Consider the following 18,191-nt stretch of genomic DNA (forward strand, 5'->3'; position numbering starts at 1 on the left):
GTTCCCACGCAGCATGGAGAGCCTGATCGGTGGAAGTTTGGTTCTGACGAAGTTGGCCAAACTCTTCACTCTGTTCTCCCCAGTGACGCTGCTGCTCCTGACAACGGTAGGCTGCGCGATCTACGTGTATAACCGACGACGCGCCCATATCGTGCGGCACATCGAGAAGATTCCTGGTCCAGCGGGTTTGCCCATCCTTGGCAACACGCTGCACATCAATGTCGACCACGATGGTGAGTGGATGCAACCGATCTAACCGATCGAGCGTCCTTCGAACATTTGCGTCTTAACGCGTGATAAATACTGAATCAGATTAGTCACTTCGAATCAAAAGCACCTTCGACGGTCACTTCCTTGTTACCATCTTGATCTCGATCGCTTCCTGCTTGTCGAGGGCGACGTCTAGTTCACGGCTCTAATCAACAACTCAAACAACCGCGGCCTATGGAATCGGTTAAACATCATTTGATCGCTTATGCCTATCTCGCCAGAAGGTTGTATGTCTGTAGCCCAGTTCCAGCCTCTTGTTGTCCGTCTGTAACCTTCTGCCAAAGAATCTCACCGAGTTGGGCGAAACCATCAAGCAGGCGATACACCGGACTTTGTTCAAACATGAAGCAGCACAGTGTTGGAATACTGCGGCGTGTTTTAAATCGCCATCAACTGCCATGACGCCTTGTCGTCGCTCGGGCAACTGGATTGGGTTTTCTTTGGTTCCGCGTGTGCGACCACTCAGTGACGCGTTTAAAAAAGCACCATCAAAGCATGTACAATTTAAATTATTACATATTAGGGCAAAACACCTTCAGAGCGAACGGAGACCGCGAATCTGCGTTGCTTGCTTTGTTTTTGAATCGAAAACAACCAGCTGCAACCAGCTCAATATGGGCTTTCTGCATTCAGCTGGTGTAACGGAGCCGCTCAGCTCTGTGACATATCTAAAACATCTCGTCGGTGAATGACCCCACATCTCTGACACTGTAGCTCTTATGCGCAGCATGCAATTAATCAGCAAACCCAAAACAGATCCATCGTTGATATGTTCGTTCTCTCAGTGATTCATTTTCTTTGTCCCTCTCTCAATATCTGAATCCTACTCGCGTGTACGCTCCCTCGTTACGTCCAATGCTTTTCTGTCTCGCGATCGTGTACTGGGCAAGGCACATTGGCGGTCAAGGTGAGCACAATTACCTGCACTGTCTTCGAGCAGTTGAACCGTGCACTTGCTGCGGTTTCGAAACCAATGATGTTCACTTCATTTTCACTGTCAGGGTAATTCGTCGCCTCGCGGGGTGGCACATTGGAAGGGTCATTTCGAAACCCCTGCGCTCCCTGGCCCACGCAAGAGCGGGTAAGAGGCCGGCTTTTTATTCGGCTTTTTATACTGGTTTATACGATGCTGCAGGAACCGATCGCAGCATAACATATCTGTGTCGTGCCTCTTTTTTTTCTCCAACCGAAGCTTTTGTTTCGTTCAATACCAAGCCGTGTTCGTTGCATAATCGCTAGAGCTACTAAAAATAATCGTGCTTTTTCCTACTTCCACTGGACGGTCATTCATTCAAATCCCACCGCGCAACTTCTGCTTTCGTAAGCCTCGGCCTTGCGACCGGACCCGTTCCAAGATGTAGACCCCCAAAACGCTAGCTGCCTAGAAATGCTGCCCCTTTGTGGGTCGTTGCCGCACACCCCATCGAATGGGACTTGGGCCATTGGGCCGTTGGGCCGTTTAAAAACGTTCCACGAAACGAACCCCAACCCCCGAGTTAACTATTTTCTTTGTAGCAGTGTGTAGTTTTTTCTTTCTTTTTTTTTGCACCACAAACATGCGTTGGTGAAGGGAAGAGTTTCTTCTTTTTTGTACACTCTGAACGATAGTTTGCCAGTGTATGACAAATCGAAAGGATCGGGCGTTTTGTTGCTGGCTTGATTTCACCGGCTTATTAGCCGTTCCATCGAACACGGCATTTGCAACATCACTGCAGCCGTGGATCACTGGAGATCCGTGAGGTGGATCTCTCACGTGCAAAAGCTTCAAATGACTTGTGTCGCTTTAGCATCTGCCAATAGTGAGCAGATAAATAAATTTTTAAACCATTTCTAAACCGTATGGAATAATCGAAACAATGGCTCTGCGCGATTTTCACTTTTTTCCGAAAAGCTTCGAGAAACGCATAATCTATTCTTACTTTTGTTTGCTTGTGAAGACGTTTGTACAACTCGCAGCGATGTGTACTAAATGTAGCTCCATGAACTAAGTCGAGAGCGCTGCCTAAACTATTGCGTTTTGTGTGACCCAAACTCCTTTCCCAAGTTTTCTTTCTCAATCCAGCATACGATGTTTTGCTAGTCAGTCGTTACACAACCTACCCGTAACTTTCGGCTATCCGAAACAACATTGATACATGGTACAAATATCAAATGGATTTTCGAAACGGTTGGCTTCAGCCACGTTGTATAACGGTTACGACAAACGCGCATAATCTCTAACGTATTCTACGTATAACGACAACACCCGCTGTGTTTAAGATAATCTCTATAGAAAGAAAAGTTAGAAATTTAGCTTCCCGGTTCAACACAACCAGCAAAACGATCTAAACATGACCAGCTATTCGCGTCTGGTGTGAGGAACCGCCTAAATATGACTAGTAATAAAATATATCGATGCGAATGACTTGGGAAAACAGGCATGGATAATCATCGAAATGCGATTCAAGCTGGAACACCAATCAGCGGAATCAAATTAAACGCTAGCGAATCTGCGTCCCAAAATCGAATTTACTACAACTTCGATCGACTCCAAATGACGCACTAGCACAGGAGTTCGTCAACCTTTCCGGGCAGGATGGTACAGCTCAATGGAAACTAAATTTGTATCTTTTCTCTCCTTACTCTCTACATGACTTGTTCTGTTAGAAATCTTCAATCGAATCATCGCCATTCGGAAGCTGTATGGAAGAATTCAAGGGTTTAGCAGAGCCTGGAATGGCCCTTTGCCTTATGTCATGATCTCTAAAGCCAGCGCAGTCGAGGTAAGTCAAACCGAAGCCGGACAGGGGAAACACAGCTCAAATCAAATTTATCGCTCAAGGACAGCACTTTCATTGCTTATATTGTTCACTTACTAACAGTTTTAGTTCAATTTTACTCCATTTGATTGTTTTTGAAAGTTATTCGAAGAGCGGAAGGTCTATTTTTAATATAGTCGTATGTGACCTTGTCATTGATAACCGTGATGGTGCTAACAACTATCCACTTCCCAGCATGCTGCTGTAACGAAGTACTGAGCACCATCGAAGTCTATATATCGTATCTCAATCAAACGAAAATCAGGTAGCAGTATAAAAAAAACTAAACGCGTACTTCAAAAAAGGAAAATAGCTATATAATTCTACAATAAAACCATTATCTTTGAACTAAGAGTAAACTTTATCACCATCATCAAATGCAGCTTCGCTAACCTTCAAACGCTTTTTCCGGTTGTATCGCTAAGTAAGCTTCAAACAGAGCGAAGCCACGATTGGGGGAATGTGATGTCATGCAGTGAAAAACCTTCAATGAAACATTGCGAGCGCCTTTAAGCCAAACAGCGTTAATTTTGTGTATATATTTGGCTTCCACGTGAGCTTTTTTCCAGGGTCGAAGGGACAGATGAATCGAAACTAAACACAGCAAAATTGTCGTTAGTTGAAATGAAGTTAATATTTGAAGGAATTAGAAATTATTCCTTACAAGGAAAACTTCTGATCAAGCGAAATCCAGTTAAAATTGGGCGAAGCAACCATTGAAATTCAAGGCTAACATTTTTGAATATTCTCGACGTTTGGCAATCGCTTCGAATGGCATCCAAAAAACTAACACTCATATATTCGAATGAGTCTTGGATGAACAACCGGATTTCTTGAAAACTATATTTAACCAGCCAACTCGCCGATGAAGTTTGTTTTAGTAATGCCTTTGAAATTAAATGAAATTTAAATTAATTAACCTAAGAGATGAATCGTAGCAGCAAGGAATCAAAGAGAGGAACTCCGTGAGCACTGCTTTATTATTTGTATGCAATAAAATGTAGGATGTGGAATCTATGCTTTCACTGAATTTTAAAACCGGTTTAGCAGCCAGTTATTCTTCTACCGCTGTATTTACTTCTAACCGGAGGAAGCTACTGCTCGAATGTGGTTTTTCAAATTAATGTATTAGTGCCAAAGTCGTATTAGCAAAAAATTTGCCACTTTTTGCCTTTTTAATTTTTTTTTATAATCTTCTTCAAGTTACCACCATGATGGCGCTCAAAACCATACCCAAACCAAATCCATTCGCCTATTTAATAGGTCAGACACCGTATTGTAAAGCATGGATAAAAGTAGCTGAATATCAATCAATCGATAACACAGATCGGTACAAGTTTGAGCATGATTAAAAAACACCATTTTGAAATGGCTCTACATATGCACATATAGATACTATAATTATATAACCGTGAAACGAAACCACGAGCCACTTGCAGTCAAACGCTGACTACATTAGATACCGTTGACTGGCGACATTATATATTTATTTATTTATCTATTTAAGTTAGATTTTATTTCTGTGATCCACTGTGAGAAGCTGGTTGCACTGGTTATGAAAAGCAATCCACTGCTTTTTGCACTGCTTGACGATTTACCATTGAATAGAGATAATGTGAAACAACAGCCATGATTAAATACGCAATTTGTTAACTTGTGAGAAACAAACTCGAAACCTATTGCGAAACCAAATGCCATAGCATTCAGAAGTGCATCTTTAAAAGTAGAAATTCATCTGACCATGAACAACCTGAAGCAGTATACACCAAAGCAGGTTACAGTGCCCAATTATCATACGTTGCAGTTACACGTGGTACCAGCACAGTACGGATTCTTTATCGTGATCTGCATTGTTCAAAGCATGCCTCAACATAACGGATCTCTTGCACCCATTCCGTATCGTAAAATGGACGAAAACGCGACAGTTCCCAGGCCCTGTTCGGACAAAATCACAACGCTCGCCACGCAATTATCTCGACGACCTTGTGCGCTTCAAGCTTCAAGTTCAAGCTCTTTGTGCTCCCACAACACCCTAATGACGGCGTCCTACAATCTTGAATACGACATCGAAACTAACAAATGGATACCTCGAAACCTGGATTGCTCCTTCAGGGTCCAATTGTCATTTGAGTTGTTGATGAGTTCATTAATAAACATAAGACTTGTGCAAATGCCCGAAATGCATAAAGCATGCAGCTGCAGTTTTCTAGCACAGTGCTTAGTTTATTAATTTCAAACTTACGGACTTACTCTTGAAAATATTTTCCTACTTATACGAAGAGGTCCTTTGTATAAGAAGTGGCACATGTGAATTACTTTTTTTAAACACTAATGTTAAACACCTTTGAACTCTGTTTAGTTAAAATTATTACTTTTCTCTCCTTTTACAGCGTATCCTCGGCAGCCAAAAGCATATAGAAAAAAGCCATGATTATGAGTTTCTGAAGCCATGGTTAGGAACGGGTTTGCTTACGAGCCCTGGGAAGAAGTGGCATCCACGGCGCAAGATTCTGACTCCTGCCTTTCACTTCAAGATTCTGGACGACTTTGTAGACATCTTTCAGGAACAAAGCGCTGTGCTAGTAAAGCGGCTTGCTGCCGAGCTGGGTAACGAGGAAGGATTCAACTGTTTCCCGTATGTGACTCTGTGTGCTCTCGACGTTGTGTGTGGTAAGCAGAGCAACAATTCTAGCTTAACTGTTACAAAATAAAATTTCACTATTTTTTCGACAATAGAAACAGCCATGGGACGGCAAGTTAATGCACAATGCAACTCAGATTCCGAATATGTGAAAGCTGTGTACCAGTAAGTACTCGAAACCCCACTTTTTATAAAAACTATCGACACTTTATTTAGCCGGATTGTTTTATCAAATCTATTATACTCTGCAGAATTGGAAGCATCGTACAGAATCGACAGCAAAAAATTTGGCTACAACCAGATTTCATCTTTAAACTAACGCAAGATTATAAGGATCATCAAAAGTGCCTCGGAATTTTACACGAGTTTTCTAATCGAGTCATCCATGAACGGAAGGAGGAAATTAGACTCCAGAAGCTTATTGACGACAAGAATAATAACAAACAAAACGGCAACGGTCAAGACAATCAGGATGGGAACAATAACAAAGACGAATATCTGTCGCATGAAGAATTTGGACGTAAGAAACGACTCGCCTTCCTGGATCTGCTTATCGAGGCTTCACAGGACGGTACGGTTCTTACCCACGAGGACATTCGTGAAGAGGTTGACACGTTTATGTTCGAGGGTCATGACACAACATCGGCAGCCATCTCTTGGATTTTGCTATTGCTCGGAACCAACCCGGCCATCCAGGATCGTATCGTAGAAGAAATCGATCAGATCATGGGAGGAGATCGTGAACGTTTCCCCACAATGCAGGAGTTGAACGAGATGAAATATCTGGAGGCTTGCATCAAAGAAGGTTTGCGCCTGTATCCGAGTGTACCACTCATAGCTCGGCGATTAACCGAAGATGTTGACATCGATGGATATGTGTTACCAGCTGGAACAACAGCTATGATCGTCGTATACCAATTGCATCGCAATCCAGAAGTGTTTCCCAATCCTGATAAATTTAATCCGGATCACTTCCTACCTGAAAATTGTCGAGGCCGTCATCCATACGCGTATATCCCATTTAGTGCTGGGCCACGGAATTGCATAGGTCAGAAGTTTGCAGTATTAGAAGAGAAGTCAATCATTTCTGCCGTACTGCGTAAGTACCGAATCGAAGCGGTCGATCGAAGAGAGAATCTTACGTTGCTAGGTGAATTAATTCTACGACCTAAAAACGGATTACGCATTCGAATCTTTCAACGAAACTGAGCATGATAATTCTTGTAGTATGGCAAGGCTTGAAAATCGAAAAACATAAAATTACGCCAGTGAGCATTATGACAAGAAAATACATATCGTAAGAAACGTAGCTATTATTGTTCCGGGTTATGGTGCATACACAAGCAAATTGTTACGATCAGGCGCTTCTGTGTGATAAATACTTGCTCAGAGCGATATATATATATATATATATATATATATATATATATATATATATATATATATATATATATATATATATATATATATATATATATATATATATAATTTAAAATAATCGATGAGCCTCAGGACTGGTATCCGGCTAAGTGAAAAATTCCAAGTCATAGATATCCTCAATAAACATACATTCTTTTAAAAAAAGGCATCTATAAACCGACACCGATAAAACGCATGATGAATAAAACAATCAAACACAAATGTTGAATTACGAAACACATATAACCTGCATTTGCAAATTCATATAGCTTTATTCTGAATAATAACCCAATATAGATAATGTTGTGATATTCCAATAAGTAATAAAGTTGGTAAAATTCATAAACGAAGCACCTAGTACGTGAAGTGATACCGAATTTTTAATTTTTATTATTATTATTATCTCAGTATTCCGATTCCTGAATAATTGGAGATATGCGAAGAGCTATACTAATCTACTAATTTTTCACATTTTACTGCCTATAAATATTGCTATATTCAATGTTATGTTTTCATAACTAGAAAATAATTTCAATACACGAATAAGCTGTAATTTACTTTTCATGATCTAGACATAATTATTTCCTCGCAGTTTTCAATCATTTACTGCTGGATTTGTTACTTTTCAAAAATGTTTACTAGCAGACTGTGCATACACACATCCGAATACAATGCTCATAAATATGGATTCATTCATATAAAAATAAACAACTTATTAATAAATGATGAGCAACATTTTTTAATTGATTACAATATTTGCCTAACATTTGGACACAACATGTATTATACCAAATTTTTTAATGGCGCATAATATAGCAATCAATTAAAATGTGCAATATAAACTGTTACTTCTTATTTAGTTCCTTAATTATGTTTATAAATCAAACTTTTCCAAGTGTGTATCAACTGAGAACGACTGACTCATTGCACTAATTTATTGCGTGCGAAGTTTATTCGGATCATGGTAGTGCGAAGGGGCTACGCTCGGATGTGGTGGAGGTGGAAAACATCGGACATGTTCAACATTAGATCCTTCGATATCGTTGCTCTTCAGGTACTTATTTAAAATAGCAAATATTTGTGAATTCAGTACCTGGAAACGGCGGATGCGATCAACCATTCGTTTAAGATTCTGCGAATTGAAAAAAATACAATACGTTTTTGAAGCCAAAGTTATCTTAGAAGGCATGCAAGAAAGTAAATGGAGATTTTTGAAAACGAGATATATTAAGCTTAATTTAGAAATATTCATTAGGTGTTTTCTATCAATAGAGTTATTTGTTTGTTGATGTTGCCAAAATTAATCATATATTTGTAAGGCTTCTGAATATCATTATGTATGCAATATAAAATCATTCAAATATCTGCTGTATGATGTGCATATCTGAGATCCTATTTTTCATTACTTTGGCGTACAAATCAGATTGATAGCTTTTAACATGATAAACTAATCAAATACTTACGATTCCTTTCACCGTGTCGTCTTTGCCATCTACTCGCTGCACACGAAGAATATGATAGCAAAAATCAAGAGCTTCAAACTTTCGCTGTTGATTAAGGAGCACAATTATTGTGCAACCAGCCCAATGCAATCCCTCTCCAAATAATTCCCTGTGAACGATAATATTTTTATCAATTATTCCGTGTATCCATGTCGTCAGCGCTGTCAGTTTATAATTGGGTTTCCTACTTACTCGACCATGTATTCAGTACCAGCTACAGGAATGCAATAAACAAATTGTAAAGCTGACCAGAGTCTATGGAACTCAGAGCATTCGTCGATGTTCATGACACCATTAATCGGAGCGGGACCCATCCAAATAGAATCGTCAAGAAATGATTTCACACGGCCAAGAATTACTTCAAAGATACTCAGGCCACAGCACAAACGTTCACGTGTTAACAAATCTCCTTCACGTGCAATCATTGCTTGCTAAAAAAGAAAGACAAATCACAATCATTTTCAAAACTCGTTTTCAACGCCTACTAGTAACTAGTAGCTAACTTACTTTAGCAGTTCCAAGTTTTTCCACATTAGGTACTATCTGCAGTGACGCATACTTAGCTTCTAATCGCTTCTGCTTGCTCTCCGGCTTTTCACCATCTTTACAGAAAGGACGCGGCAAAATATTCTGGAAAGGTGCCGCATGCAGAAGGTCGCATACCTCCTCTTGAGATAATGCTTGTTCAATGAGTAAACAGAACAACAGCGAATTGCCCATCTCACGGAAAGATTGAAACAACTCAGTTTTCGCGTCAGGATACTGCACGATATCTACCAGATGTGCCTGATAGTAGCTCAGAACACCTGGTGATCCATAATCGCACAACGGTAATTTGCAGCACTTGGGCATAGCGGACATGAGCGTCTTGGTAAATTGCAGAAGATTGCCCTGTACTAAGGGTTTTACAATGTCCTTCAAAATAATTTCCATTACTACGGCAATACCTTGGTAGCCGAGCAATCGACAAATAGCATGGAAATGTGGCGCTCCGACAAAACCATTGTACTGACTGTATTGCGTAGAATAAGCTGCATTCAACGGTTTTGACCCCCACAGATAATAATGAGACATAACTGGAGCTTTCTCACGAGTGATGGCACCAGAAAAAGATATTTGTAGTTTATTACGAACAAACCGATTAGTAGCAGCATTATAGCAATAGTTTGCAAGGAAGTCGTAGTTCAGCTCAACGAACACATGAAGTGTTATACGCCCATACGGTGCCAGTACGTTATGGTTTGCTTCCTTCAGCATGGCATCGAAATCATCTAATGCCAGCCATTTTGAAAGAAGCTTGTGGCATAGCTTGTTCACCGATAGCAGCGCCTCCAGCTCGACAACCCCAGTTATGTCGCTCGCCTCAAATCTACAAATCGCCAACTCAAGGCTCTTCTGCATATCAGCATTAATGCGCTGGGTAATAAGCTTGTTCAGATCAATAGAGCGTCCAAGCAACTGTACGTGTCGTTGTTTTAAAAGAGTTTCATAGCGATTATTTCGAGGATACGACTGAAAGTTGAATCCTAAAACCTCACACTCCACACGAAATCGCTTATCAAGATAGATGCTACCAGCCAGTTGTTTGTAGTGGGCAAACACTTGTTCGCTCAATTTGTATACAAATTGATCGAAGCACAAATTCACCTCGGCTTCTACCTCGTCGTACAGAAATTGTTTACGGAAGATGGTGAGTGCATACAACGCAGAGTCATTGTACAGATCCAATGGATAGAGTACATACTCCATCATCGATGGTTCTTTGGTGCGCAAGATGTGATCAGTCAGAATCCAAGGCATCGACATCTCAATCGGAAATTGAATACGCTTTTCCATTGTAACCAAGTCACTACATTCTTCATTATGTTGATGTCGAACCGTACATTTCTGAAAAACATGTAAATGTAACTCAGAATTCAGTAAATGAATGCGCAAAAACCGAATGTGTTGCGCATGTAAGTAATAAACGACAATGTATATGAATTTTTAAACAAAATTATAATACTTACGTTTACTTTCCTACCCATAGTCATTTCCAGATAGAACTCTCGGTACCAGAGCTGCGAAAGATCGCAACATTTCTGAAGAGTTTCGCTAAAGCTTAACAGATACGTCCAGTAAAAGGAAGCTTTATGGAATGAATCTATCTGTAACAGACACGATCCATCGATATCTTTGCGAAGCGTACGCTTTCCACCGGATTTATCCGCAATCAACGATTCCAACATCGTACGCACCATATAGAGTTGTGTTGATGAGGGGCCAACATTCAACCTGGGCACATTTATCGAAAATCCGCTGTCTGGGTCCTTCTTGCCCTTTAGTGCAGGATCCTGAGAAGGTTCTGTACCTTTTTGCCAATCAGCACAAGTTTCCCGAACGGACATTACGATCGATCTGATCAGATCCTTTTTATTTTTCACTGCTTTACGCAAGGGCTCTCGCAGGACTAGCTGCACGAAATCCTGTAACTCGGCGTAGATGCTACGCCGGATCGCTTCACAAAGTACTGTTTCAATCCGTGCCATAAGCACCTGTAGACCTTTGATCATAGCTATTACTTCGATCAAAGCAAATTTTTCGTCTTCAGAATAATTATATCGCGTTGCGCGCTCGTACTCTTCCGCTTCTGCTGGACACTCCTTATTCTGATGGTGATCGGTTGGATGAAGCAATTTCCATGAGTAAAGCTCGGTTACCACGGACGTCCATTCGGCTAGTAACTGAAGCCCTCGCAATGCTAGATCTGCCGTTGCTTTATTTTCCGCGTCCGTCGCATTATCCTTATAAGTAGTAGTTACTTCGTTACTGTACCGAGAAAGTTCAGAAATATATTTTACGTGATCATCCCTGATAGTTGGGAGATGAACCATCAAATCAGCTTGAGGACTAATTGCTGTCGAGCTTGATAAAGGCCATTTGCTAGGATCGAAATGTTTGCTGCGCTTAATGTAATTGAAAGGAGCAATCTGCATATCTCCAAAAAGAGGAACTACTTCCAAATTTTTAAATATGCGGTCAATTCTGTCCAGGCGTAACTTTTTTTTCTGATCCAGCTTGTTAATGTTACAGATTTCTGAATCCATCAAAAACAAGCCAAATCCCATTACCTTCACCAACATGTGCTTTTCTTCGGGAGTCATGTACATTTTAGAATCATACATATGTACGCAAATATTCACAACATCTGACAGTAACTCTTCGTAGCCCATTATCTTTTCAAGCGTATCTTTCACTGTGTCTCGTATTTTATTCTGTGTTGCGAGAAACATAGATAGGTTTTGCGATTCTTGCAAACTGTGAGAATCGGTCATAACTTTCAGAAATTGAGCTGCTCGCCGGTACGTACTGTAATCATTTTTGACGCTTGATTTCATATTTTTCAACTCGTCCAATACAGCAAACATATTGATAAACTTTCCCAAAGTAAGAAGGTATGCTTCGGATACAAAGTCCTTACGTTTTTCAGCATGACATAATCGTTTTACCTCACCAGAAAATGCCTCTATAGCCTTACGCTGTACAATCGCAAACAATAAGATAAACAAAACAAAAAAAATATTAATATTACCTCATGACGAGAATGCTAGGTTGATTTTTATGCTTGATTGTTGTTTTGATTGTTGAAGTATTGAATAATCCCGTCGATAGATGCACCGCGTTGAATTTTTACTTACTTGAAAATACATGAAGTTGAGCAATTTGTTCACTTCAGGACTAAGCACTTCTACGGTTTTCTCGTAAATCTCCACTCTATTCGGTTGCTCATTAGATTTCGGCTGCGGTATTGCTCGCGAACAACAGCGCCAGGTATACAACATGACAGCATGCTTTTGCCCTTCGTCCAGAAGTTGATTCTACATCGATTTTAACATGTAAAAAATTCAAAATTTATTATTATCAATCTAATAGTGCAGCGCGAAGCGAACGGCAGGAAACGATGTTTGTGAATATTTGATACATACCAGATTCGCGTGTGTAGTAGCTTCCTCGATGTATTTCGCTATGCCCGTCACAAAACCATTACGATCCTCAAAATTTGTATCGAAATTGGCTTGATATACCACTGAGCAGGGTTGAGCCTCTATGCATGGCTGCTCGTCTGGTAACGGCAATTCGTCTAGCACTTCTACATTGGATAACGCATCCGCTAGGGTAATTTTTTCTTGTGCCATTATGATACTGTAAAATACGGAAGCAATTTGTTTATTCCTTAACGCGTTTTGATTAAATTACATTATGACCAGTTATATCTCACACTATCATTACTGTCATTACTTTGTAAGCTAATACGATGATTGTAATCATCCGGAATGTTACAGTAAGCTTTTAGTTTGTATTAAACATACTGGTAAATCGAGTGATGATTCATCCATCAACTCAACATTCATTCAACATATTAAAAACAGAATCAAAATGCATGTCTATAATGCATTGACTATAATCACGTCAAGACATTATTAGTTTAGCTGATAAAACATATATGAGCAAGTATTTGATTGCGTGTTAATTGCCATACAAAAGTAATACTTACTTTATTCAATTTTTATATGCTTTCTCCAATGTTATTCGGCACAATTGTTTTCTTATCAATGTCCTCTTATTCACTATATCTTGTATACACTTTTTTCTTACTATTAAACAAAAGCCTACACCCAACGCCAACACTTCATTTTTTTACGTGTTTGCACCAAATGAGTATAGGAAAAGGTGAGCTCTCACCGCTTACTTTTGACAGCCATTTTTGAGAGCTAAATGACAGTATTGACATTGTCATAGCGTGTTGAGTAAATGATAATGGAACATAATACTATATAAATACTTGTATTGAAAGCTACCTGGCCAAAAAATTGTTTCGAGAGAATAATCAAAAGATTATATATATCTATCTTGAAATCACGCGCGCTTTGCATTAACACTTGCCTGTAAGAGATTTGTTTCTGCTGTTTTTCAACAGGCCGTTTCCCATCAAACCAAGCGTTTAACCAAGGTGGTTCTGGTGTTTAATTCGCTTTTCTAGGGAAGCTATTTCTACTACAACCAATTTAGTTACTATGCATAATTTTTTAAATCATTATATGCAAACAATTTTAGTAGTTACTAACAAGTTTATATAAAATTTCATCATATTAGTTTTCTTCGTTCATCTGTTGCGCGGCACTAAATGTGTTCATCATCAAAAATGCTCCCATAAGACGCATGGCCAAAACCCTGTTTTTTTTTCAAAACACACATAAAGACGTCTTTACAGTCAGACGGCGGTAAGTACGATAGCCGTTACTTCCGCTGTCGTAGATACTATACGCAGATAAATACTTTATTGCTATACAATATTGTGATTGCTTAATTAGTTTTTTCTATTAAACTATCTTTGAAAGTATTGTAATGGAGTCGTTTCCTGATGATCCAGCAATTCACATCGCTACATTGCTCTATCCCTGTGCATAGTGTTCTCGGACATTTCTGGATACTTTTAGTTCGAACATCTACAAAGACTGAAGAAATTCATCCCGACGAATGTACAATTCATTTTAACATATTTTTTTTAGAACCTTAGAAATTAATTTTGAATGTCATTACTATAACTATATATTCACCCAAAGAAACCTAACCCACCAACATTCAATTGAAAGAAAACCCGGATGCGTATAATACGCATGTTAGCTCATCAATGCAAATGCATAAGTATTAAGTTCATTCATTTGTGATAAATTTATTAGCTACTTATTCTTGAATATATTTGAAAAAAAATCTGAATGGTTATTATTATGTTGGTTCATCAATCCAAGTTCTTTAATATAAAGCAGTTCCACCATTTGTGCTAAGTTTATTTGCTACATATACATCCATATATTTGAGAAAATAATCCGGATGGGTATTATCTTGTTCAATCATCAATCCAAATACTTAACTATGGAGAACTTAATCCAAATGTGATAAATTTTCTTGCAGAAAAAATTTTAAAAACAATGCTACGAGTGTAGGTCAAATCGTCGCCATCATTGCATAGTATGAATAAGTAAATCAAATGTATGATGCAGAAACAAAGAAGGAAGCATGGTAAACGATGAAAACGAATTTATATACAAAAGCTCTCATGAAAGAATCGTAATGAGATCAGACTAATGGCAAGAAGATGTTACGATGATTAGAGTAGACAAAACAGAGAAAATACTGCAAAACTATGTTCCTATGCAATGGACCACGGTAAGGAGAAAGATAAAAAAGTATGACGATACAGTAAATTCGACCGATTATGTTAAAAAAGAGCTTGATCAAATAATGTAAAGTAACGACAGGTGGGGATTGGAAAAAGTGTATTGCGGAGATAAAAAAGTGCGAACGGGTGGAACATTGCACATCGACTTGAAGTATGAGACAGTGGAAGCTGAGCCATAGTGTGAGGGAGTAGGCGATACATAGCCTACAATGGGATGAGTGCGAGACATCAGTAACGGAGCTGCATCTTGAGTAACTCTTCGGCGCAACTCCACGCCGAATCCGGACGCTTCAACGAGTATGAAAGTGAAACGCTAATGGTACCTAGTCACCATCAACATCGCCACTTCGCCACCACCAGCACCGTGTCGTTTTCTCCCGCATCGACCCCCCCATTGCAGCCACCGTCTTCGCCTTTAGTTTTTTTCGCCGCCTTCGCTGTACCGGTTTTTGGAATGTGTTCTCCACCTCCACCAAGTAGAGTGAAGGAATCTCCTGCGCTACCTAGTCTCTCGAGCCGTGGCTGGCTACCATACGGTCGACGCAACCAACGTTCAGTAAGCTCCCGACAGTGCTGAAGAGTAGCCGTCGTGGCTTTGATCATTCGACTTCTGCAAGAAAACACTCTAAGCTCTCCCTCAGCTGCATACGGTAAGCACCGTGGTGTATAAAAAAAGCTAGCAAACGGATAGTGTGTGCATATATTCGAATATTGAGCAATCAGAGTCTTAAACCAGATCATGAGCGACGCCGTGTAGTAGCTTAGGATGTGAATGTCATATGTGTGTCGGCCATTTGTGTGTGATGGAATGCTAGTTCGCAGGAAGGGGCAACAACTCAGCACGTCGCAAGACAAATCACAATCAACAACCAGAAGCTTCAATGGAGCTGGATGCTGCGTTAGAGCAGGGCTGAACTGCTTGCTAGCTACTGTTACCGTAGGCATTCATCTCCGCTGAGAGTATTGCTGAACTGGTGGGTAATTGTCTTGGGTTTGTCCTAGTTAGGTTCGCCTTTTAAAAAAAGCAAAAGTCGTGAGAAAAGGCGTGGACGTAGTAAAGTGCGACAGCAAACATTTAGGCCGTATCAACGATTCAAAATCCCAAATTTTCACAGTACAATTACGCAAGGTGGCAAGATTGCCACCGACACCTAAATAACCAGTATTCTAGGACTTCAACTGGTCTAACGATGCAACGCGTGTGAGCTCTCTAAATATTACTTGCATTTCATTTTGTTCACAAACATTGATTCATCACAGTGCAAGAATAAGTGTTTAAATTAATTATTTCATTTTATTATGTTTTATCAAAATACGCCAATCGACGGAAAAGTAAACTGAAGCAAGGTAAGCCATTCAGGTCCGCAATACGTGTTACGGGCTACGGATTATTAATAGACGTTGAATTAATTTGAGGCTTAGCTTTTGCTTCACTGCAATCAACCTTTAAAGCTGCAGAGCTGAATGCATTGCAAATCATTGACAATTTCAAATTCCCAAATGTGGATCCAAATTTCCTAGCATCTTGATCATCCGTTTTCTACGGTTGCAATGTTTTAGGCAAGGCAGTGATAGTTCAAATAACCTTCACTTTGTCAAACCTCTGCAACACCAGCTATTACACTAGTGATCGACGAGCATTCGTGCTTATATATCGATGTCCTTCACATTTTATGTCTGTGTGTTTCTTGAGCTTGCGAGTATATAAAGAGTAGTTTTCCCTTTCTTTTGTATAGCGTTAGCATCTGGTAACTAGTCTCCGCGGGTTTAGCTCGAAAGTCGCGGAAAAAACTGGTCTAGAGGGAGAAAGGAACGTATCGTAGGAACGCGTCGCGAAGAGGCTGGCGACTTGTTACGTTCGTAGCCGTATCCATCAGTATACTCCGTTTTCTACCCAGTTTCATCGTGTATTTCGTTTTGTATTTCATTTTGTAACCAAAGGTAGCGTTACTAATGAAGAAGAATCATTTTCAAAACCTGTTGTTTTATTTTTTAAACTTTATCGCTGATGCCATTTTCTCGTCAAATATTGTTCTATTCATATCTATAATTCTTGTCATACATTCATATGATTCTTGCCATACATATATAAATCAACTGATGGGTCGCATGTGCCACTAAAGATCGATTTTTAAAGACATTTGCGTATATTTGGACATATAGCTTGTCAACTATTGTATAACATAGATTATATATATATATATATATATATATATATATATATATATATATATATATATATATATATATATATATATATATATATATATATATATATATATATATATATATTTCATCACTTAAGAAAGGCCTGCTAGTGTCTGATTCAGCTCCAAGTATGGCCTGTCGCATGTCCAGCTGTATAGCTACTCTTGTACGGTAGTCGATTTAAGTCAAAGCTGAAAATTTTGTTTTCATGCTCGCAAGATTTAAGCAGTTTCACTGCATAGCTGAGTATAAATATTTTATCAAACAGAACTTCCCGAATATGGCATTTTATTCCCGGTGTTGTGTAACTTATTTTTTTATTATGTCATCATCATGTAACAGACTTACAATGGTAATTAAAACATTGGCATGGATTTCGTCCTTTACTTTCTTATTTATTTTCTTATTACTAAACTACAAAAAAATCATGTTAAAGAAAATGAATTATGCTCATATTATGGCATATTTGACTTAAATATGGTCAAGCAATTCCTATTGTATTGATACCATACAAAAAACTGGCGTGTATGTCTTCTTTTAGGAAAGATCAATTTCCCTCTCCTAAATGTGTCAATGAAATACAGAACATACTGTGAGAACCTTTTCTATTGTTTTTTTTTCCTTGCGCCAGTGGTCGTTGATGATGGCCGAACAAAACCGGCATAAAGACGGCAAGAATATAAAAATGAAACAATCCGCTTATTTCAAAACATGCATTGTCCGTTATGTACAAGAGAAATTGGTTATTTATTTATTCGCGATGCAAAGTAGGCGAGTAGAAGATAACTAACAGTCATTTTGTAAATTTGACAACTAAAATTATAAATTGAGACTCAATGCACCCATTTTTTTTTTCGTTAATGAATTAATGCTTCGTTAATGAACTACACCATAAGTTTGGATAATCGCACTACAAACAGCCAAAGCGATCAATTTTGGGCAATTATTGAACTGATGAAGTTGAACTGCTCGTGAATTAAATTGCGTCAAACAGGCAGATAGAGAGCGCCACGCTGCGGTCGTGACTTGGTCTGTCCTACTCACTATGTTCGACTTTTTTTTGGCTTGTGCAGCCTCCTGCCATGGGATGGGCATTATCGTGACTGTGGGACTACCCGACATTGCTCGCATGT

General features: G+C 39.2%; 2 protein-coding genes across 2 annotated transcripts; one reads left to right on the forward strand and one right to left on the reverse strand.

Moving 5' to 3' along the window:
• Positions 1–13: 13 nt before the first annotated feature.
• Positions 14–6,918, forward strand: LOC128728696 (cytochrome P450 4c3-like). The gene is made up of 5 exons (XM_053822331.1): positions 14–233; positions 2,917–3,032; positions 5,459–5,738; positions 5,805–5,874; positions 5,961–6,918. The coding sequence occupies exons 1-5, from the start codon at positions 14–16 to the stop codon at positions 6,916–6,918; spliced, it is 1,644 nt and encodes a 547-aa protein (XP_053678306.1).
• A 521-nt stretch (positions 6,919–7,439) lies between these two features.
• Positions 7,440–12,805, reverse strand: LOC128728626 (cytoplasmic FMR1-interacting protein). The gene is made up of 7 exons (XM_053822254.1): positions 12,596–12,805; positions 12,308–12,487; positions 10,640–12,148; positions 9,138–10,517; positions 8,823–9,061; positions 8,592–8,739; positions 7,440–8,260 (listed from the first exon to the last, which is right to left on the reverse strand). Exons 1-7 carry the CDS (start codon positions 12,803–12,805, stop codon positions 8,063–8,065), a joined length of 3,864 nt encoding a protein of 1,287 aa, XP_053678229.1. The 3' UTR covers positions 7,440–8,062.
• Between the last annotated feature and the right edge of the window lie 5,386 nt (positions 12,806–18,191).

The sequence above is a fragment of the Anopheles nili genome, chromosome X (assembly GCF_943737925.1).
Source record: "Anopheles nili chromosome X, idAnoNiliSN_F5_01, whole genome shotgun sequence".
In the NCBI taxonomy this organism is placed as follows: domain Eukaryota; kingdom Metazoa; phylum Arthropoda; class Insecta; order Diptera; family Culicidae; genus Anopheles; species Anopheles nili.